At 42.1% G+C, this 23,513-nt stretch overlaps 1 protein-coding gene across 10 annotated transcripts in view; it reads right to left on the reverse strand.

Annotated features, from left to right (window-relative positions):
• Positions 1 to 429: 429 nt before the first annotated feature.
• Positions 430 to 23,513, reverse strand: part of tecpr1b (tectonin beta-propeller repeat containing 1b) — a 46,307-nt gene continuing 23,223 nt past the window's right edge. Inside the window, exons 11-27 of one of the 10 annotated variants that reach the window (XR_015481431.1) lie at positions 22,962 to 23,059; positions 19,770 to 19,925; positions 19,376 to 19,525; positions 17,766 to 17,923; positions 16,638 to 16,756; positions 16,293 to 16,392; positions 14,850 to 14,946; positions 13,975 to 14,054; positions 12,966 to 13,022; positions 9,984 to 10,158; positions 7,789 to 7,924; positions 6,054 to 6,146; positions 5,550 to 5,656; positions 4,124 to 4,243; positions 3,723 to 3,818; positions 1,548 to 2,034; positions 430 to 1,408 (exon numbers count right to left, since the gene is read on the reverse strand). Coding sequence is in view for 2 of the 10 variants with exons in the window: in XM_087245360.1 (XP_087101486.1) it covers positions 1,906 to 2,034; positions 3,723 to 3,818; positions 4,124 to 4,243; positions 5,550 to 5,656; positions 6,054 to 6,146; positions 7,789 to 7,924; positions 9,984 to 10,158; positions 12,966 to 13,022; positions 13,975 to 14,054; positions 14,850 to 14,946; positions 16,293 to 16,392; positions 16,638 to 16,756; positions 17,766 to 17,923; positions 19,376 to 19,525; positions 19,770 to 19,925; positions 22,962 to 23,059 (1,871 nt within the window). In the remaining 8 variants the exon portion in view is untranslated. Of the gene's footprint in view, positions 2,191 to 3,302; positions 3,819 to 4,123; positions 4,244 to 5,549; positions 5,657 to 6,053; positions 6,147 to 7,788; positions 7,925 to 9,983; positions 10,159 to 12,965; positions 13,023 to 13,974; positions 14,055 to 14,849; positions 14,947 to 16,292; positions 16,393 to 16,637; positions 16,757 to 17,765; positions 17,924 to 19,375; positions 19,526 to 19,769; positions 19,926 to 22,961; positions 23,060 to 23,513 lie in introns of all 10 variants that reach the window. The other 9 variants (XR_015481438.1, XR_015481432.1, XR_015481437.1 and 6 more) reach the window with 9 other exon arrangements.

The following is a 23,513-nucleotide window of genomic DNA, read 5'->3' on the forward strand; positions in this document are numbered from 1 at the left end:
TTCTGTCTGCCCGCTCTACCATACAGACGCCTGATTGGTGGATTGCTGCACAGATGGTTGTCCTTCTGTAAGGTTCTCCTCTCTCCACAGAAGAACGCTGGAGCTCAGACAGAGTGACCATCGGGTTATTGATCACCTCCCTGACTGAGGCCCTTCTCCCCCGATCACTCAGCTTAGATGTCCGGCCAGCTCTAGGATGATGGAGGCTGTGCTTATTGGAACTTTCAGAGCAGCAGAAATGTTTCTGTCACCTTCCCCAGCCTTGTGCCTCCAGACAATCCTGTCTCAGAGGTCTACAGACAATTCCTTTGTCTTCATGCTTGGTTTGTGCTTTGACATGCTCTAAAGTGAGCACTAAACCAAATAAAATATCAACTCTCCTCAAAAAATCTTTATTTAAGCTTACCAAATGTTAACAGAAGAACAAGCTGCAGGTTTTTAACACGTCTTTATTGGAAAAAAAGCAAACAGAAAGCATCATGTGCATGTTAAGATCACAGTAGGGACGTTACAGCAATGTAGGTGGAATAAAACTCAAATAATATGCTCAAACCCAAAACATGGAACAGTCTTCAACAAACTACAGAAACAAGTAAATGTGACGTGCATGACACAAAGTGACTCTGGTGAATAAAGCCGGGCTCACACTGTGCAATTGTAACCCCGTCGGTCCTACGCCACCCAACCCGCTCCGAGCTGGTATCGAACCGGCGACCTTCCGCATGGGAGTCGGTTGCTCTACCAAGGAGGCTAAAAACCATGGCCTCTAGCATCAGTCGCTAGAGCAGCTTTAGAGGTCAGAGGAGTGAGGTTTACCTGCACAGCACTTACTAGCTGGCCTCTGTCACACTCAACCCCCTAAACCTCACTCCCATCCGGGTCACGGCACCAATGTAACCCCCGCTGGTACTACACCACCTAACCTGCTCCGAGCTGGCATCGAACCGGCGACCTTCCGCATGGGAGTTGGTTGCTCTACGAGGAGGCTCAAGATGGCCTCTAGCATCGGTCGCTAGAGCACCTTTAGAGGTCAGAGGAGTGAGGTTTACCTGCACAGCTCTTACTAGCTAGTCTCCGTTACATGATGTTCAGAGTCATATAAAGACAGCCGTACACACACTGCTCTTTTGGTCCTGTCCGACAAATTGCACAGATTCAGAGTATGGGTCATCATATTTGGACACAGGTCATGACTTCCCTTTTCCATGCATGTTTGACATCTTTACAGACAGACAGACGATTAATTACAGTCGCAATCAGATTGTGTCAGTGTTTGAGACACTACAACTATCATCAAACCAATAGGAGCACAAAAGAAACCGCTAGGAGAGAGCACGCTTCGGAAATAGACATTTCAGATATACAGTGGTACAGGAGTGTCCAAACTCAGTGCTGGAGGGCCGGTGTCCTGCTGAGTTTAGCTCCAGCTTGCTTCAACACACCTGCCTGGAAGTTTCTAGTATCTCCTAAGAGCGTAATTAGCCGGTTCAGGTGTGTTTAATTACGGTTGGAGCTAAACTCTCCTGGACACCGGCCCTCCAGGACACCCCTGGTATAAGCTGTTTGGCAAAACAAAAAAAAAAGACTGGCTTCAGGTCAGACTTGGGCCAAAAATTTTGATTAGCTGTTGGTCAAGGGCTCTAATATACGCGGACCATACTGCCAAACCACCTGGGGGCGCCCTTTGCTCCTGAATGTGAATCTGTTCTGCGCTGTCATTTTATTTAGGCATGAACACATTCTGAATAACATATACAGATTCCCTTCTCCTTCATTACTGGCACTGTGGCCACTTCTACACAGTCCTTAAAACAGTCTGGTGGTGCACATCCCTTATTTTCACATCCCAATGTTAAGAGGTGTGGACCAGCCATGGTCAATCATAAGCAGGTGATCCTCTGGAAATTATGAATACACTTCACCATCTAACGCCTTCATTGATGGAGATCTCACAGTGTGACATGAGGACAACGCTCGATGTCTGACAAGCTGCGCTCCTCGTGTACTATTAAAGATGGCACCGTGTAAACCCGGCTGTCAGATCACACACAGACAGAAATCAAAGTTCAGTCACACTGAAGAAATGACAGAAGTGGAACAAAAGATTTGCTCTTCAGGCAAATGGAGTCAGGAGAAAGAAAAATAAAGTCACATTTGGTTGGAAGAGGATGGAGACGGGTCGGGTGTCAACTAGGCATGGGCCGGATTACGATTCTGATGGTATCATAACCTTAGATGAAAATATCCCGGTATAGCAGGGCTGTCCAAACTCTGTCCTGGAGTTCAGAGTTTTACTTGCCCTGCTAAAGTTTTCACTCGCCCCACCAAAAAAAAAAAAGTTTGTTCTGTAAATTATCAAAAAATATATATCTTAAAGAGGCTAATAATATTGACCTTAAAATGGTGTTTAAAATAGTTAAAAACTGCATTTATTCTAGCTGAAATAAAACAAATCAGACTTTCTCCAGAAGAAAAAATATCATCAGACATACTGTGAACATTTCCTTGCTCTGTTAAACATCATTTAGGAAATATTTTAAAAAGAAAATAAATTTAAAGGGGCGCTAATAATTCTGACTTCAACTGTGTGTGTATATATATATATATATATATATATTATTTATTTATTTATTTACGCATGCTACCGGTCAAAAGTTTGGGGTCAATTTTATAATTTTTTGTTTTAAAGAAACATTATCCAGTTCATCAAGGCAGATGAAAAAAAATCTATTGTTAAATATTTATTAAAATTGTATAGAACTGCTTTCTTACTGTAAGTAGTTTCAAATAACATGATTACTCCAGTCATTATTGCTTTTATTTCTATTAATATTAATGATAATAATAACAAAAATAATTAATATTAGAGTGAGTTCTCAATGATTGCAGTAATGAAGATGAAAATTCATCTTTAAAATCACTGGAATAAATGATTAAATTAAATGCTAAACGACCTTTGAGCTGTTATTTTATAGAGCAATAACATTTCACACCTTTACAATATGTACTGTATTTATGATACAATAAATGCAGCCTTGGTGAGCAGGAGAAGCTGATTTTAAAACATCTAACAACCATACTGACCCCAAACTGTTGACCAGTAGTGTGTCTATATATATATTATAAGCGAAAATGTGCACTTTAATTTTGACACCCACAGATATCGTCACCAAATATAAATCAGAGAGATCAGACTCTCATACAGAGCCTCATTTCAGTTGTCAAGTTTTCCGGGCCATCGGGCAGTCCTTATTGTCGAGCCCTGAAGTTGGAGCTAAAACTGGACGCCGGCCCTCCAGGACCGAGTTTGGACACCCCATGCAGTGGTGATTACTGCTCTAAAATAAGTTCTTCCCTAATGTATAATCAAATATATTGCACAAATATACATAGATACACAGTAAAGCCGCTGCACTGCTCAGCTCTACAGGATGTTGGTGTATCTGATTTGTTTCTCAGACGTTTTGATTGTGCAGCTTTTGACGTGGAGGCTCATCTTCTGCTGGAGATGCTGCTGCCGTAAATAAATAAATAAAATAGTCACTTGGATGTACCTGTAGGAGCAGTGTAACAGAAGCTCTTGGTGGTTTTAAAACCTTGACTTTTCCACACCGCTGTAAACCTCGTCCCATGCCTAGTTTTTCCAACAAGTGCAAGCTTTGACGTGCATGATGAAGATGAAGGTGTGCACGGGTCTAGCAGCCCACAGCATTGCCGTTCACCTGAATCTCAGCTCTGGGTCTGGGCATCGGGCTGCGAGGAGTCGCCCGCTGGAGCTCCACTGAGTTCCCTCTCACACACACGTGCTCCCATCCACCCTGATTCAAGAAGACACTCTCAGACATGCTGACGACAAGCCTGTGCTCAAGATCTAAAACCTCTCAACCTCGTGTGCTTGTAATGTTTTCTGGATTTATTCCGAGCACAAAATAATCGGTGATGTTTTCGCATCTTCTTTAAAAGCTTAAAGTTCTCATCAAATGTTTTGAATTGTGCATTTTCTATTGGACTTTAATGTAATCTCAACTTTATTTTCATTTACAGGATTACTAATGCCGGATTTCCTCCAATTGTGTTGGTAAATAACAGCTATTCTAAAGCGAGAGGTAATGGAAGTGCTCACCCCGATGCCGTAGTCCCAGCTCAGGCCTTTGGGTTGCATGGGCTTCACTCCCAATCTGTGGCAGACCGTTCCTGAGCTCTCAGCTGGATGACCTGACACTTTATCAGCAATGATCCAGACCTGGACAGATCAAACCGTCACATTCAACCTACACATACAAATATTATTATCACAAGTTCTCTCATGCAAGCTCTGGAGTTTTGCTACTGATATACCTCCATACTAAAGGTGGATCTGGACAACATGAGCAAGCAAAGCTTTCCATAGATGAGGGTGGGGGAAACTTAAGCCACAGCAGGGAAAGTAAGTATTGAACACGTCAGCATTCGTCTCAGAAAACATTTCTAAAGGTGCTGTTGACTTAAAATGTTCACTGGATGTTAGTAATGGCCAAAGAAATCCATATACTGTATGCAAAGAGCACAAATCCAATTAGGAACTGTGTCAGTTCTGTGTAATAAAATGAAATGACGCAGGGAAAAAGTGTTGAACACATGAAGAAAGGGAGGTGTAGTTCGGCTGTGAAAGCCCAGACAGCAGTTGGAATCTCTCAGTAGTTCTTCAGCAAGCCTCTGCCCTTCCTCAGTGTAAATGAACATCAGCTGCTTCAGTCCGACATCTACATCAGCAGGAGGATGAAGATGAAGCCATTTCAGCAAGACAATGATCCAAAACACAGCCAATGAGACTCTCAGATGCTTTCAGAGAAAGAAAACCAAGCTGTAGAATGGCCCAGCCAATCACCTGATCCGAATCCAATAGAGAATACAGAATTAAGCTCAGATTTGACAGACGAGACCCACAGATTTACACACTCTGTTGAAGTCTGTGAGAAACTCACACCTGAGCAATGCATGAGGCTTCATTCTCCACATGAGAGTCGTCTTTAAGCTGCCGTCGTCAAATAAGCCTTTCATATAAAGTATTAAAACACATTTCAGTAGTTCAGCACTTTCCCCTTCACTGTTATTACACAATACTCACTCTTCAGGTTATTTTCTTTGGCTTAGTCCCTTTATTTATCAGGGGTCGCCACTGTGCCACCCTTTCAGATTTGTTTTGTTTTTATGTTTGTATTCTTTGGGTTTTTACCAAAATCTGCTTCATTTCAATGTTAACAGCTCCTTTAGAGATATTATTCCCTGGGAAAAAACACGACCATGTGTTCAATACGTATTTTCCCCGCTGTATATAGTGAGGTGAAGTAGAAAGGAGCAAGGTAGCAGCCTAATATTGCAAAATAACAACGGGCCTAAGATCGAGCCTTGAGGAACACCATACATTTCTGAGATCAGATTTTATCACTAATGAAGGTGACATTTAAAGTCAATTAAATATTTAAAACTAAATAAAAGTGTTAATCTTTGTTGTGGTTGTGTTTCTGTTTAAGACAGAATAAGCATGCGTAATTTAAAAGGTCTCAAACCTGGTCCAGCGGTCCGACAGACACCTTACACACATTATTGGAGATGAGCTCCCATGCTGAGCCCTGAGGATAGCTGGGTGTCAAACCCTGTCTGAACCACAGATTACCTGCACACACACACACACACACACACACACACACACATTGAGATCAGAGATTCTCTAATTCACAGGTGTCAAACTCAGTTCCTGGAGGGCCACAGCTCTACACAGTTTAGGTCCAACCCTAATTAAACACACCTGATCAAACTAATTGAGTCCTTCAGGCTTGTTTGAAACCTGCAGGTAGGTGTGTTGGAGCAGGGTTGGAACTAAACTGTGCAGGGCTTCGGCCCTCCAGGAATTGAGTTTGACACCCCTGCTCTAATTCATTAGAAATGAATGGTCATGTGCTCTCAATTTCTCATGCATCTAAAGAAAACGTCTGTAATTTAAATACGATTTACTCTGTGCGATGGCGAATACAGACGGATTTAAATAAATACAACTAAAACTACGCTCTCACCGCTTTCATCCACAGCGTAAACAGATGTTCTGCCCACTGACACCTGCTTGAGCGTCTGCCGCGGTGGAGACGGGATGTGGTACCAGCACTCGCCTGACAAAACCAAAGCAATTATGAATCATACCTTCATTCGATAAGTGCAAATCAGGGGTGTGCAAACTCGGTGCTGGAGGGAGAGTCCTGAAGAGTTCATCTCCAACTCGCTTCAACACACCTGCCAGGAAGCTTCTAGTGTATCTAGTAAGAGCTTGATCAGCTGCTTCAGGTGTGTTTGATTAGGGTTGGAGCTAAACTCTCCAGGACACCGGCCCTCCAGGACTGAGTTAAAGCACCCCTGGTGTAAATGAATAAAATAGCCTAACCATAACAAACGTGTACAACAAATCAAGTTATTAAGCTGTTAAATATAAACATAGTTAACCTGCAGATTTACAGCATATAGGTGAACTCTATGGGCTCTATTTTGACAGTCCATGTGCAGAGTGCAAAACGCAGGGCGCAAACGCTTTCAGGGCGTGTCAGAATGCACTTTTGCTAATTTAAGGACGGGAATATCCGCTTTGCGCCGTGTCGCATGGTCTAAAAGGGTTGAGTTTATTTTCTTAATGAGTTATAGGTGTGTTTTGATAATAAACCAATCAGAGTCTCATCTCCCATTCCCTTTAAGAGCCAGCTGCGTCACACCAAGAGCGCATTCACTATTTACAGGACGCAAAGTAAGTCTAAGCGGAAAAACTGAGCATTTCACAAGCAAACAGTTCACAGAAAACTGTTAAACAGAGCATCTACTGCGTGAGAATGAGAGATAATGGATCTACTTTCGCTCTTGGATAGGGAAACCTTTACGCACAGACATCAATTAGTCTATAAATAATTAATTTAGTTTGTTTAGTGCAAATATTCGTTTCAAAACTATTTCTAAATTCAGTTCTAATCTCCAGCAAACGAATAAATGAACAATAATAATGAAGTGTGCTCAAAAACCTGAGTTATATCCTAAAACACATGCTGTGCCCCATATGGTCTAAAACCTGACAGGTGGACAAATCTAAGCTTGTTTTTAATAAAAACAAATATAAATATGGATATAATAAATAATACTGCTAATAATAATAACATTATACAGAAGCAAAATGTTATGAATGAACTGAAAAAGCCTCCCGAGATGAAGAAGACATGAAGGCAGTGATTTTTCATATTTATGTAGGCTAGAAAATAATATGTTTTGTAATATTTTAATCCTTTATATTTATATTCTTTATCTATTCTTATTATATCCTATATATATATCCTTAATATTTAAATGCTTTCATATGTAAAGATATTTGCCTATTGCTCTCTTGTGTGTATTAAGCAGTGTGTAAGCGAGGCGCAACTCTGAGTTTAGACCGGGTTTGTTTTGGTCTAATGAAAAATCTATTATAGTCTCTCAAAATAGCAACGCGCCAGCGGTCCGCCTCAGAACACCTTCCTTTCTACACCAGAACGCCTATGGACGCACAAATGAGCGCTAATGCATTTGCTATTTAAACAGCGTAGCGCAACGCCTCAAAACCACTCTTGCGCCAAGCTGAAACTACCAAAAGATTATTGCGCCACGCCTTACGCCACACTGTGCCGGGTGTGTGATAGGGTCCTATGTGTGCATGTTTAATGAAGTGTATTAGTGTGTGTGTTGTCCCTAATTGCATAATTGTAAGTGTAAAGACACAACAGGATTGATCTGACAGCTCACCTGCTGGATTATTGGCGGAAACGGAGCCCCGGTAGAAGACGGCCCCGTCCCGGGCGATGGCCCACACCTGATGACCTCCTCCAATGCTGATGGACTTAAAGGGCTGATCGGTGCCCACATGAAGCCACGAGCTGCCCTGAGATTTCACAGAGCCAGAGGTTAGAGGACATTCCACACACTCAATATGAAAGCAAGCAGAAGAGTCATTATCGCCCTCGCTTCGTGGGCCAGAGTGAGCCGTGTCCCCGGGAGAGGGAGCACACTATAAGAGAGGTGCCTACTTTTCAGCGCAAGTACACGGCGCCTCTAAACAGATTATATCATACCTGCGAACATGTGTCTCTGAAAAATTCCAGGAGACCGGGGGGAGGGAGTGTTCGGGGGGGAGTGAGGTCTCTGAAAAACACTGTTGAGTACTGGCATACAATGCAGCTGGTTTTGGGTGGCCACTGCGATCGCATACTGTACCAAAGTTGGCGACCCGGGGGTGTTCACATACTCAACCAAAAAGGGAGGGGGATGAAATTACAGGAGTTTTCCGGAAAACATAACAAAACGGGATGGTTGCGGGAGATTGGTCTGAAATGCTGGAGACTCCCGGGAAAAACGGGAGTGTTGGCAGGTGAGGATTATATAGAGCTGCGGTCTGGGCGACACTTTACACATTCACAAGATTTTATAATTCTCGAGTGCAGCCAGTTTCCTCTCGATTACTGGGTAACCCCGGTCAATCAGGAGGAGATTAAGCTCAGTGTCTAAAACGCTTGCTAGGCCATGCTCCCTAACCTGGAGACACGTGCACTCTCTCGATTCTGCTAGTAAGCTCCCCGTTTGGTGAACCCTAGAGAACTCCTCCGAGGCTCATTGGAGCAGCCGGGTGCCTGGCTCAGATGTCTGTTATGCCCACTTTTGAGGTTTGGTGCCAGCTATGCAAGGTTCCTAACGGCGATCCTATATGCTTCTTTCAGCAATGGAGTGTTCCCCTTGACCAGGCTGACCCGTGTCTTTCCTACCGGCAAACCAGCTTATCATATATAGCACTCGCCCTCAATAGACCTAGTCCATATGTTCCTATTTCCACCAAGTCTTCCCTCTTGAGAAGCAGGTGACCTCCACAGCGTCCTCCCATGGCATGTTTTCCTAACGTACTGTTGTATTTCTAATATCCCTCGTCTATATTAGCTAGGTAAAAGGACATTTACGACCCCTGATGTATATTTTCTAATTATTCCCATGTAATGGTAATTTAAGGGCCTAGGGGATGTTGGAAGGTTGCTCTCTTGGTGATGCTTGTGCGCTCACGTTATGCTTGGCAAACTTCACATCAGGAGTGTGACGGGTTTAGCTGCTGTGGCGTTTTCCATACAGTCTTCTATAGTCCTTGCTGAAAAGTCCAGCTTAAACCAGACTAGGCTAGTTGGCTGGTTTTAGCTGGTTGATCAGCTGGTTTTAGAGAGGTTTTGGCCATTTCCAGGCTGATTTTCAGTAATTTCCAGCCTGGTCTTAGCTGTTTAGGCCAGAAAATGACCAGCTAAATCCAGCTAAAACCAGCTTGGCCAGCCTGGTTTAAGCTGGACATAGCTGGTTTTGGCTGGGCTCCCAGCTTGGCTAGGCTGGTCAAGCTGATCTTAGCTGGTCATCTCCCAGCCTGGCCAGCTAAGACCAGGCTTGAAATGGCCAAAACCCCTCTAAAACCAGGCTGGTCAACCAGCCAAGCAGCCTAGGCTGGTTTAAGCTGTTTTTTGCAGTAGGGGTCTGTTCCAGACACACGTTGTAGTTCCCATGAAGGGGAACGTCCTGTTTGCATACGTAGCCCACGTTCCCCGAATAGGGAACAGAGAGGAAACAGTCTCCAGCTGTTAGCTGAGTGATCGGCTCTTCAGGTGGCACAAATTGTAATGCTCGCTTCTCAGCCATCAGCTGATACACTCTGCTAATGACTAATCGCTGACAGCTGTGGAGCTGAGCTCCGCCAATTCATTTGGCATTCATTGGCCCGTTTTCCTACTCATCAGAATGACTGGTCGTCTGGCGAACTCCCATAGTCTGTTCCAGACACACGTCTCCATTCCCTATTCAGGGAACGTGGGTTACGTATGCAACCAGGACGTTATTCAATATACAGTGTCCTTACAAAATGGTTGTCTATATGTGTAATAGATGTTCAATGAAGTCATGTTTGTGTGAGAGCTCACTGCAGGATTATCAGGAGTGACCCCCAGCCGGCACAGCACATCCCCCTTCTCACTGAGGGCCCAGACGGGCACTTGCTCCAGCCGGCACTGGGACAGACATGGCAGGATGGTCACATCGGTCAGAGCGATCGGAGGCACCTTCGTCCAAGGCCCCGTCAGGCTGAGTGCACACCTCCTGACAGAAAACACACAGCGGTTCAGGTAACATCCCTACATAATTCACACTACATCCCAAATCCTAGCCAATACGCACACCTAAACCCAGATACTACTTTAAAAACCATTAATAAGCAGCTAATTGGTAGCTTTTTAAGCTAAAAGTCTAAGTTAATGGTTTGTTCGTCGTGTGAATTGTACATTAAAATAAAGTACTTCTAAAAACATGAGAGATTAGCATTAAAGCGTGTTTCAGTTGAACTAATTTTCAAAGCCAAAATAAGCGAATATGAAATTACTATATTAATATAATTAAATCCTACGTAGATCCTGCCCATCAGACTATTACAACTTCACTAGTGAAAAACCAGATCTCAAAAGATGTGATGGTGTTCCTCAAGGCTCGCTCTTCGGCCCCTTGTAGGTCTATAAATAAGCAGCTAATCAGCAGTTTAAAAAAGTCTGTTTATAAGAATGTTTGTGTTAATGTGTCTACTCAAGTCCATCAAATAATACACACACATATATTAGTAGTAGTCACTAGCCCCTTTCACACAGTGATACCGGTAAATATCTGGAAAATTTCCGTAACGACTTTACCGGTATATTAAAAAAAGCGCTGTTCACACAGGCGAGGACGTTACGGAAAGTTTCCGGAAAAGAGCATTCACACATCCATTCCAAAATACCGGTAAATTCTGACATCATTCACCACAATTGAGCTTTAAACGGCTGCGCTTGTGTTTGTAAACATTTGACAACATTACAAACTCTGTGGATGATCAATATTGTGAACAACTTTCGCAGGATCACTTTCGCATGTCGAGATGTTCATAATATGTGCGTGTGCAGGCGCTCACAGGCACACGCAAAGCTTGAAGGTAAACAAACAACGGCTTATCATAAGCATCTCATCGATGATTATTTACACAGTTGGCATTAAGAAGAACATATAAACGTGATCTGACTAACTTCTAGCAGCTAAATGTGTCTGGAAAAATATTCAAAGGCTTTTATCCTCACAAACTGCGCGGACGTAAATGCTTCTGACTGTTGTGATTGGCTAAAGCAGACGTCTAACGTCAGCACGTTCTAGACGTGCACGCGCTTATTACGGGAATCTTCCTTCTGCGTTCACACAGCGCAGCATTCCGGCAAATTGCCGGTAATGTTACAACTTCTCTTTCCGGAAAATAGCCAGAACGAATTTACCGGTATTTTCAAAAAGGACCTGTTCACACATACAACCTTTCCGGAAAATTGCCGGCAATTTTCCGGAAAGGTCTGTACAGTATGTGTGAAAGGGGCTATTATTAACTTAAAATATTGTAAATATATTATGTGTATAAAATAGACCTATACATTATTGGCAGCAATGTATTATCTAATTTCAATTTAGCATTTATATCTGATTTTATTTAAAATCTTTAACAAATGTTTATATTAATTTATTAATTAAATTTACTCTAACATTGCAGAAAACACATAATGTTTACCAATCACCTGAACAATAACCCTAACCTGCTTCTTTTTAAAGAATAAAAATGGAGTAAAAAGTGTACTTATAAAAGGCAATGGACACAGAATAAAATAGGTTGCTCAGGTCAGAAAGACAGAGAATCGAGGATAACAGCAACAAACATTTTAAAAGAAAGAGGGAGAGACTCTGTTGAACTCATAAAATGCACAGACATACATTTAACATATATCTACCTCAAGGACAGGTCTTGCAGGTTTTTATTTATTTATTATTATTATTATTTTTTGCATCTAACCAAACAGATGGGAGCTGAATTAAAATAGCTATATTGGCATTTTTAATAAATGAAAAAAAATATAGAAACGAAACGTAAAAATGTACAGCTTCCTTGTTTGCATAATTTGAATGGTTTAGTGTAATGGTTGATTTTTATAATTGCCTATTATCTATTTGTATACTTTATTAATGCATTTATTTTCTTATTTTTTGTTCGCTTGTTGTATTGTTTATCTGTTAGAACTCATATTGTATTGCTACCAAAAACAAGTGACACAATTTCTTTCATTCCAATCACAACAAATAATTCCTGCAAGTCCTGCAGGAATTATAATATCCTGCAGGATTTGACACTTGCTTGGATCCATTGTAAAAACCTGTAGGAAATTCCTGCACATATTGTCAATGTGTCCTGCAGGATTTGATAATTCCTACAGGATACCAGCAGGTTCCTGCAGAAAAACATGAAAATCCTGCAGGGTTCCTTTTTGAGTTAAGGGTTTGTTAATATTGTGACTTTGAATTTTTTTTTTAATCCAAATTGTAAACTTTACAAAATTTCACAATATTTGCTTGATTTTGAGCTAAACTCAGCGAAATGATGAAATCCTGGAGGGTGTGACTAAGGATGGTTTAAGGGCAGGGGCACCACTGGCCGCTACAGGCCCTATGAAAATATTTAGTGGATTTCGGGGCCGAAATTGAAGAAGGTGTGGGGGGGGGTGGATCGCGGACGAAATTGGAGAGGGAGGTATGTTGGGGGGGGGCAGTGTTCAGGTGGGCTCCTAATAGTATCTCTGGGAGCCCCAAAATGTTATGTGCCCTTAGAATCGGCCTACATCCTACCCAACCCTGCTGAACAAAATCAGTACGGTTAGTTTTATAGTAGTGTACTTTAAAGTGACAAACATTTTAACCCCCTCTCCCTTCTTAATATTAAATAAATAAACTCCCTGTCTTTCAATGTCTGTGATATAGCTTTTAAAAATCACCGATATTGCAGAAAGTCTATATGACCTAGTGGGAGCCCAGTACAAAATGAATATACACACATATTAGAGTGAGCTAACCTTGCCCACCGCCGACGCCGCACAAAGTCCTTCATCGTCTTGCACCCGTGAAAGCTCCTGTATGGACACATGTTCAAGAGTTCACACTCAGACATTGTTTGACAAATGTTTGGCATGCTATCCCAGGAGAGAACCCTGAGCTCGGAGATAATTGAGCCCAGGGCTCCCGCCTGGTCGATTGAGCATGTAAGTGGAGTAAGAGATCGGTAGTTCTCGAGAGCTCCCCGTGGTAAAGGAAGAAAGGGGGAAATGGGGTGGATGGGGGGTTTCTCCGGAAAACGAAGATAAGGGAGTAGTTTTAGCTGGGCTACTTATAAAGAGTTTGGATTATTCTGATTGGCTAACTGATGATTGTGGATGAGGGACAAGCTGTGGTCAATCATGTCACGTGCTCCTCTCAAAATTAGCTTGTGAAACTTCACTTAGTTCTTCAATAAACATATATTAAATAAAAATGCTAAATAATACATTAGCAACACTGTCATAAAATGAGTATTTTACGTATATTTGACAATTTTAAAGTGAAATGCTAATGGTCTAATCTGATCCAATGATCTATGCTAAGCTAAGCTAAATATGAAAAAACTCATCAGTTTTTTAGATGTTTTAGATTTGTTATTAAAAAAACCTCACAGCAAGAAGGTCGCTGGTTTGAGTCCCGGCTGGGTCAGTTGGTTTTTCTGTGTGGAGTTTGCATGTTCTTCCCGTGTTGGCGTGGGTTTCCTCTGGGTGCTCCGGTTTCTAAACACATGCACTATAGGGGAATTGATGAACTAAATTGGCCGTAGTGTATGAGTGAGTGTGTGTGTATGAGTGTTTCCCAGTACTGGGTTGCGGCTGGAATGGCATCCACTGCGTAAAACATATGCTGGAATAGTTGGCGGTTCATTCCGCTGTGGCGACCCCTAATAAATGAGGCACTAAGCCGAAGGAAAATGAATAAATGATCATTTTAGGAGTGAAAGGTCTTGCGTGAACAAATATTAGCTTGTGTTGACAGTGCACATACACAGGGAAATCTGCAGCGTACTGCCAGCCCTCTTTATCTGTCCCTCCTGGGACACTGTAGTCCACTGTCCAATCAGAAACCTGCGAAAGAAAGATGCAAACATCACTCTTCGTTGCATAATAATAATAATAATATGAATAGTATTGATAAAAATATAAATAATAATAATAATAATAACAATAATAATATCAATAATAATAATAATATTAAAAATAATAATATTATAAATAATAAATAATAATAATAATAATAATAATAATAATAATAATAATCATTATATTAATAATAATAATATAAATAATAATAATAGTAATAATCATATTAATAATAATAATACTAATAGTAATGATAATCATTATATTATTATTAATAATAAAAATAATAATACTAATAATAATACTAATAATAATGATAATAATAATAATCATTTTATTAATAATAATAATCCAGACAGTATAGTAGGCTTCTGCCGGTATCAAACTTTCATATTGTGATTAATTATGGAAGCTTTAATCATTGCAAAACGTTTTTGTCTTGATTCTAGTCCAAATATCTCAAATAATGAGTTTTTTCCCTTAAGACAAGCAAAATAATCTGTTAATGGGGTAAGGAGGATAATGTTATTTCAAAGCGATAACAAAATGACTTTGCTTACCCCATATTTTGCTTGTTTTCAGGAAAAACTCACTTTATTTTGACTTATTATTTCTGAAAACATGACAATATTTTTGCTTGTCTAGAAAAGCTTCTAGATTTAATAATTTTTAGATATCTGGACTTGATGAACGTGTCTGGCTTTATTCTTATTTTTCCCTAAAATATTGAATTACTCAATATCAGTATGTGTCTAAAGTGAAGTAAAACTACCACTGTACCCATGTCCACTGCGGTGACGGAGGTCTGGTGTTTTCTTTAGTGCTCTCTCTAAAGCCGGATGAGTCACTCCACATGTAGCGGTCAGTCGGCAAACCTCTGAGAAAACACATTATTCAGAAAACACACACACACATATATATGTATACCTATCACTACAGGCATCAAGCATAATAACTATAAAGATAACGATAAAGACAGAAATCTCTGATGAGCATGTGTGTGTGAAATTTCAGCTCAAAATAGCACACAGATAATGTTCTCTAACTCTCTGAAACAGACCCTTTTAGGCTTTGATCCTAATTGTGGCATTTTGGTGACTGTCACTTTAAATGCAAATGAGATTGTGCTCTTTTCAGAAGAGGGCAGAGCTACAAATGCCTATCCATCAGTATAATGGCAGATTTGAAAACTGGACTAGCTGTGTTGTCAGTGCTGGTCAGGTGTGCATGTGTTCTAGCGTGTTACTAGCATGATTCTAACATGAATCAGCTTGTTTCTAGCATAAATTAGCATGTTACTAGCATATTTGTTGCGTGTTTCTTTGAATTAGCATGTTGTTAGCATTATTCTAGCATGAATTAACATGTTGTTAGCATGATTCTAGCATTAATTAGCATGTTGTTAACATGATTCTAGCATGAATTAGCATGTTGTTAGCATTATTCTAGCATGAATTAACATGTTACTAGCGTGTTGCTAGCAAGATTAGCATGCGTCTAGTGATTCTAGTGTGTTACTATCGTGACTCTAACATGAATCAGCTTGTTTCTATCATGAATTAGCATGTTGTTAGCATGAATTAGCATGTGCTAGCATGTCACTAGCATGTTGCTAGCATGTTTCTAGCAAGATTAGCATGTTAGTAGGATGTTAAAACTATTAGCATGTGTTAGAATAGCTAGTCACAGTCTATGGGACTGTTGCTAGGGTGCTGAATTGGTTGCTAGGGAGTGGCTAGTAAGTTTAATGGTCGTCAGAGATTGGCTGCTGGCTAGACTGACTTGAATGAGGCCAGAGGCCTAGTCTGTAGTACAGTCTGATGCAGAGTTATGAGCTCACAAATTTTGACCCAATGTTAAGTCAATGGGACTTCTGGGAAATTTCTCTGTCATTTTTCGGAAAAGCGAAAGTCGGATCACTTAGAAAAGACATAGCAACCCGAGTCAGACCAGTTTGAAGGTTTGACGAAAGTTTGAAGTATGTAGCTTGAAAGGCTTAGGAGGAGATACACTTTAAAATTAGTCTCAGAAGACAGATGAAGAGGGAATTTATGTAGAATATCAGCTTTCTCAAGCCACCATAGTCCATGTTCACCATTAGAGGCTGGATATATTCACACACTACTGACAAACTGGGTTTAAACCACTTTATAGAAGTGATTTCTGTATAATAGGTGCACTTTACGGGCTGTCCTGTACATGAGCACACACACACACGCTCACTTGTCAGTGTATCCCGTCATTGGATTCCAGCGCTGGTTCTCATAGATGCACACACTCCTCACATCACTGACCTCCTCATTCAGCTTCACAGGTCCAGACACTGGAGAGAGTCAAACATCAGACTGAAGCAGTCGCCTGCACTCTGAGGCATGAGATAAAGATTCAACACTGATGCTGAACGTGCAGCAGGACACATGAGAAAACACTGAGCCACATTCTCTGTCCACGCATTTACTGATCAATCTTCCCTCACATTGTGTCTGCACTGTACAGCTGAACAGCTGAGTCAAAGCCGTTTATTACACTTCATTTTATCCAGACGTGTGTGTGTGTGTGTGTGTTTACCCTGAGCTGATGACCCCCCAGTGTAGACCCAGGCTGTGTGATCGTGCCCGATGCCCCACACCACACCCAGACTGTTGCACTCCACACACAGCAGATGAGCGGGAACCTGACGCCAGAACCTGTGCCAGGGCAGGTACAGCACACAAACACACACACACACACACACACACACACACACACACACACACACACACACACACACACACACACACACACAGAGACACACACATGTACACATACACACACGCATGGACAGACAGACACACACACACACACACACACACGTGAAAGCCTTCACAATTGACCCAAGCATCATGTGAAGGTGTTTTCTATGTAGACAGCAGACAATACAGCAGCAATTATAGAGCAAAGTAGCAGTGGGACACAGACAGACAGACAGACAGACAGACAGACAGACAGAAAGTCAGACATACAGACAGACAGACAGACAGATATACAGACAGACAGACAGACAGATATACAGACAGACAGATATACAGATAGACAGATATACAGACAGACAGATATACAGATAGACAGATATACAGACAGACAGACAGACAGATATACAGACAGACGACAGACAGACAGACAGACAGACAGACAGACAGACAGATAGACAGACGACAGACAGACAGACAGACAGACAGACAGACAGACAGACAGAAAGTCAGACATACAGACAGACAGACAGACAGATATACAGACAGACAGACAGACAGATATACAGACAGACAGATATACAGACAGACAGACAGACAGACAGACGACAGACAGACAGACAGACAGACAGATAGACAGACAGACAGACAGACAGACAGACACCAGACAGACAGACAGACAGACAGACAGATAGATAGATAGACAGACAGACAGATATACAGACAGACGACAGACAGACAGATAGATAGACAGACAGACAGAGAGACAGACAGACAGACAGATATACAGACAGACAGACAGAAAGACAGACAGACACCAGACAGACAGACAGACAGACAGACAGACAGACAGACAGACAGACAGACAGACAGACAGAGAGAGAGACAGACATAATGAAAGATAAACAGACAGGCAGACAGAAAGATGGACGGACGGACGGACAAGCAGACAGACAGGTGTTCTTACATCTGATCGCAGGGTAAATACTGTGCCGGAGCCTCCAGACTGGGGGAGGGCTCATGAACCATGACATCCCCTGTACAGGTGACCGCCCACAGGGCCTGTGCAGACGGATGATCCCCCAGAGCCCTGGATCCACAACACGACGCATTCAGGACACACAACTGCAGACAGACAGACAACAACAACATCACTCACAGCAGAGCACTCCATTAATGTGCAGTAGAATTATATAGAGTTAAAGCTTTTTTCTACTGTCATTGCTGATTGGTCAGATTTTCCTACTCTGCTCTGATTGGTCAGATTGAATTGCTTTACTATCATTGGTCTAATGTCCCTACTTTGCTGTTATTGGCCAAAGATGGTACCAATCTGCTCTGATTGGTCAGATTGCTTCTACTCTGCTCGGATTGGCCAAAGACGCTTTTACTGTACGTGATTGGTCAGATGGCCTTACTCTGCTCTTACTGGTCAGATGACTTCACTCTTATTTGATTGGTCAGATTGCCTTACTCTGCTCTTACTGGTCAGATGACTTCACTCTTATTTGATTGGTCAGATTACTCTTCTCTGCTCTGATTTGCCAAATATACTCTTCGTTAACTGGTCAGATGGCTCTCCTCTGTTCTGATGGGCCAGATATACTTTTGCTCTGCTCTGATTGGTCAGATTACTCTACTCTACTCTGATTGGCCAAAGATGCGTTTACTCTGCTCTGATTGGTCAGATGGCCATACTCTGCAATGACTGGTGAGATGCTTCTACTCTTCTCTGGTCAGACTGTCATACTCTTATCTGATATGTCAGATGTTTCTACTTTGCTCTGATTGGTCAGATGACATAATATGCAATAACTGGTCAGATGTCTCTACTCTGTTCTGATTGGCCAAAGATACTTCTACACCGCTCTGATTGGCTAAAGATGGCTCTATTCTGCTCTGACTGCTTAGATGACTCTACTCTTCTCTTATTGGTCAGTTTGCTATACTCTTCTTTGATTGGTCAAGTGCTTCTACTCTTCTTTGATTGGCCAAAGATGCTTTTACTCTGCTCTAATTGGTCAGATGGCCCTACTCTGCTCTAACTGGTCAGATGGCTTCTACTCTGCTCTGATTGGCCAAATGTACTTTTACTCGGCTCTGATTGGTCAGATGACATAATATGCAATAACTTGTCAGATGCTTCTACACTGCTCTGATTGGCTAAAGATGGCTCTATTCTGCTCAGACTGGTTGGATGACTCTTCTCTTATTGGTCAGATTGCAATACTCTTCTCTGACTGGTCGGGTGCTTCTACTCTTTTTTGAATGGCCAAAGATGTTTTTACTCTGCTCTAATTGGTCAGAAAGCTCTACTCTGTTTTGACCGGCCAGATTGCTCTACTCTTCTCTGATTGGTCAGATGGCTCTACTCTTTTTTGATTGGCCGAATATGTGCTAATCTATTCTGATTGGCCAAAGATGCTTCTACTCAGCTCTGATTGGCCAAAGATGCTTCTACTCCTCTGGCCAAAGATGCTTCTACTCTGCTCTGATTGGCCAAATATAGCTAAACTCTGCTCTAATTGGTTAGATGGCTTTACTCTCCTCTGATTGGCTGTTCATCTGGACAGTTACCCAGCTGCTGAAGTCTTGTTGAGAGGGTGTTGCCAGTAAAATGGGTTTTCTCTGTTTGGTTCTCTCTGGTGTGTACACCGCCACAGTGTACAGAGAGTCCCTGAACACGGGAACCAGCGCCGTCACCTCCTTTATCACAGCATACAGATACTGACAGAATGAAGGAAGAAGATACATTACTCACGACGATACAGTCTGATTATTAGTTTACTGATCCTAATTGCAGTGTTTTGGTGACTGTCCCTTTAAATGCAAATGAGATTGTGCTCTTTTCAGAAGAGGGCGGAGCTACAATGCCTGTGTGTCAGCATAGTGGCAGATTCAAAACAAGACTAACGTTATCTGTGTACAAAAGGTCATTTCAAAGGTCAAGGTGATGGTGTGTGTGTGTTACCTTCTTCTCTTGCTGGTGTGTGTAGTAGATGTACAGTATGTCTCCAATTTGAGCTCCAGCACCGCTGACCTGCTCCAACATCACACACACATCCTCCCACTGATACGGCGTCCAGTCCCTCCACCAGCACATAGAGCCCTGCGTCACTCGCACACTCTGTCACACACACACACACACACACACACATACAACCCCAAATCAGAACAGGTTGGGACAGTATGGAAAACGCAAATAAAAAAGACCGTGGTGGTTTCTAAATTTACTTTGACTTGTCTTTCATTGCAGACATTATTTAATGTGTTCCTCATTTATTTTTTTCTAAATAAGCAAGTATTCCAGTTTTGGTTTTTACAGCACATTTAAAAATAGGTTAACAGGAAAGAATTCCCCGCTTTGTATTGCTGCCGTTCCTTTTCACAACACTTAAAAGACGATTAGGGACTGAAGACCTTGAATGATGACCTGTTTCAGGTGTCATTTTGTCCCGTTCTTCCTGCAAACAAGTCTTAAGGGGGGCAACAGTACGGGGTCTTTGTTGTTTCAAAATATGCCACGCATTCTCTATTGGAGACAGGTCAGGACTGCAGGCAGGCCAGTCCAGTACCTGTATCCTCTTCCTCCACAGCAGGACTCTGTAATGTGTGCAGAATGTGGTTCTGCGTTGTCTTGTTGACATATGCATGGGTGTTCCAGGAGAAGAAGGCAGCAGATTGTGCTCCAAAATCTCTGTGTGCATTTCAGCATGAATAGAGCATCACTGAAGTGCAGGTTACCTTTGCCAAAGGCACCGACACGACCCCATACCATGACAGACTTTGTTGACTTGTTACGTGTTTAAGTTATTAAGATTTTAAATGGATGAAAGGTAACAGTCAGTGAGTCTAATGATGCTGGATGAAAAAGGAGAAGACACAACTGCTGGATAAGTGAAACAAAAGTATTTATTTAACTGAGAATGTCAAGCAATGAATATAGGAAATGTCATTTAAATGTAATTCTAAATAATCAAATTAAACAAAGAAAACAGCAGTGTTGCCAAAGCAAAGAAATAAACATAACAAAATGATCTAACTAAACCCCAACCAACTAAACCAGGGGTCATCAAACTTGTTTCTGTAGGGCCGGTGTCCTGCAGATTTTAGCTCCAACCCTAATCAAACACACCTGAACAAGCTAATCAAGGTCTTACTAGCAGGGCCGGAGCAAGCTGAACTGCCGCTGAACCCCAATGTAAAAACGAAAGTGACCGGTTATGAAAATGAAGTGAGGTGTCGCGGACCTCTTTTCTGCCGCCCTATGCGCGAATATAACTGAGGACGCGAGGTTGCTGAGGGAGTCAGGGGGTGTCGCGGACACCGCACTCTCTATTCTGCCGCCCTATGCGCGGATATAACTGAAGACACGCGGATGCTGATGGAGGTGTCGCTGATGCCGCCCTCTCTATTCTGTCGTCTATGCACGAATATATCTGAGGACGCGGGTGGTAAGGGAGGTGTCGCGGACATAACTGAGGATGCGGGTGGTAAGGGAGGTATCGAGGACACCGCCTTCTCTATACTGCCGCCCTAGGCGGCCGCCTAGGTCGCCTCAATGGACGCGCCGGCCCTGCTTACTAGATATACTTGAAACACCCAGACAGGTGTGTTGAGGCAAGTTGGAACTAAACACAGTAGGGTCACCGGCCCTCCAGGACCACGATTGGTGCCCCTTGCACTTAAACTAACCTAAGAAAAATGCAAGAAAACAAAATCGTAATCTTCAGCACGTCACTTAACTAAACTTCATAACTACTTCAAGACATAATTAACACATGTGGCAACGCCTCCATAAACTAACGAACACATAGAGAGACTAAGCTGCTCACATTACTGGAGTTCTTGTAAAGTACACTCTGTTAGCCATTAGCAAAACAAGATCTCATATAATCCAATTCTCATAAAGATCGTTCAACTTCGCAATAGATAATTAGCTGAGCTGCACAAGCTTATCTAATAAATCGATCACTTAATCGAGAAAAAACAAGAATACAACAACCAAACTAAGCAAACAAACACAAGGGAACAGACCGGCCGACAGAAGTGAGGAGACTGGCGGTGAGCCAAGCGTTTCTGAAGAACAGCGCAAGCGCACAGGTTTTATACTGTGCAGAACAGCTCCTGATTGGCCAATTGAGTCACGATGGTGATTGAAAGCCCCTTCGACCAATGGTTGCACACCTAATACATGACAGGATTCACAAGCAGAAAAGTGAACGCAAAACAGAAAACCAACAACAAAACAAACGTGAAACGTAACATTCACAATCCTTTGCTTCTTTGGTCTGGAGCACACGGCGTCTATTTCTTCCAAAAAATACTACCTGAAATGTTGATTCATCTGCCCACAGTACATGTTTCCACTAAGTGATGGTCCATCCCAGATGCCTCTAAGCCCAAAGAAGTCGACGATGCTTCTGGACACTGTTAACGTAGGGCTTCCTTTTGGCACAGTGCAGTTTTCATCTGCATTTGTGGATGTAACTCTGTATTGTGGTACTTGACAAAGGTTTGCCGCAGTAGTCCTGAGCCCATGTGCTGATCTGACTAATAGATGAATGAGGACTCTTGATGCAGCGCCCCCTGTGGGATCGGAGATCACGGTTGTTCAGCTTAGGCTTGCGCTCTTGTCCTTTACACACTGAAATTCCTCCAGATTCCTTGAATCTTTTAATGATGTTCAGCACTGCTGAAGGTGAAATATCCACATGTCCTCCTCTCTATCTTTGAGGAACATTGTTTTAAACATTTCAATCATTTTCTCATGTATTTGTTGGCAAAATTGTCGATCCTCAGCCCATCTTTGCTCCTAAAGAACTAGACCTTACTTGATGCAGCTTTTGTACCACAATCACCTGCTGACATCACCTGTTTCACATCATTAGTTGACCAGTTTACCTGATAGCTAGCCTGTCACAACATTTCCTGGAATGTGTTGCAAGAACCAAAACTGAAATACGTGTTTATTTAATAAAATAAAAACAATCATAAATTATGAGGAACACATTCAATAATGTCTGCTGTATTGTCTGCAATAAGTATATGTGGAAATCCCTTCTTTCTTTTTTAATATGCATTTTCCATACTGTATATCAGTGTTTTCTTGAGAGTGTGAGTGGTCTAGCACAGGTGTCTGCTGGGCGTGCAGGTGCTGTACCTGGTCTGCGCAGGCATCTCTGTGCTGCTGTGCTGCTGCCGTGTGTGTGTCTGCAGCTCTGAGTGCAGGAGTGATGGATGGAGAAAGCGGCTCTGCATCTGACACACACACACACACACACACAATTGTGATCACTGCTCTAAAATAAGTCCTTTATTTTAAAGTCTGGGTAAAAAAAAACAGCAACAATTACTCTAATTGAACACTGCAGGCTCTATTTTAACAATCTAGGCGCAACGTCTAAAGTGCATGGCGGAGAAGCATTAAGGGTGTCCAAATCCACTTTTGCAATTTTAAGGATGGATATATCCGCTCTGCGCCCAGCGCATGGTCTAACAGGCTTGTGCTCTTAATGAGTTCTGGGTGTGTTTTGAGCATAACCTGAATTAAACCAATCAGAGTCTCGATTCCCATTCCCTTTAAGAGTCATGGAGGATTTGCTATTTACATGTTGGACTCTGTAAATGTAAAAACTGAACGCTTCACTAGCGAGAAAACAGTTAAACAGAGCATCTGCAGCGCGAGGATAAAGAACGAGCCTCCTCCATTCAG

The sequence above is a fragment of the Danio rerio genome, chromosome 3 (genome assembly GCF_052040795.2).
Source record: "Danio rerio strain M-AB ecotype USA chromosome 3, GRCz13ab, whole genome shotgun sequence".
Taxonomy (NCBI): domain Eukaryota; kingdom Metazoa; phylum Chordata; class Actinopteri; order Cypriniformes; family Danionidae; genus Danio; species Danio rerio.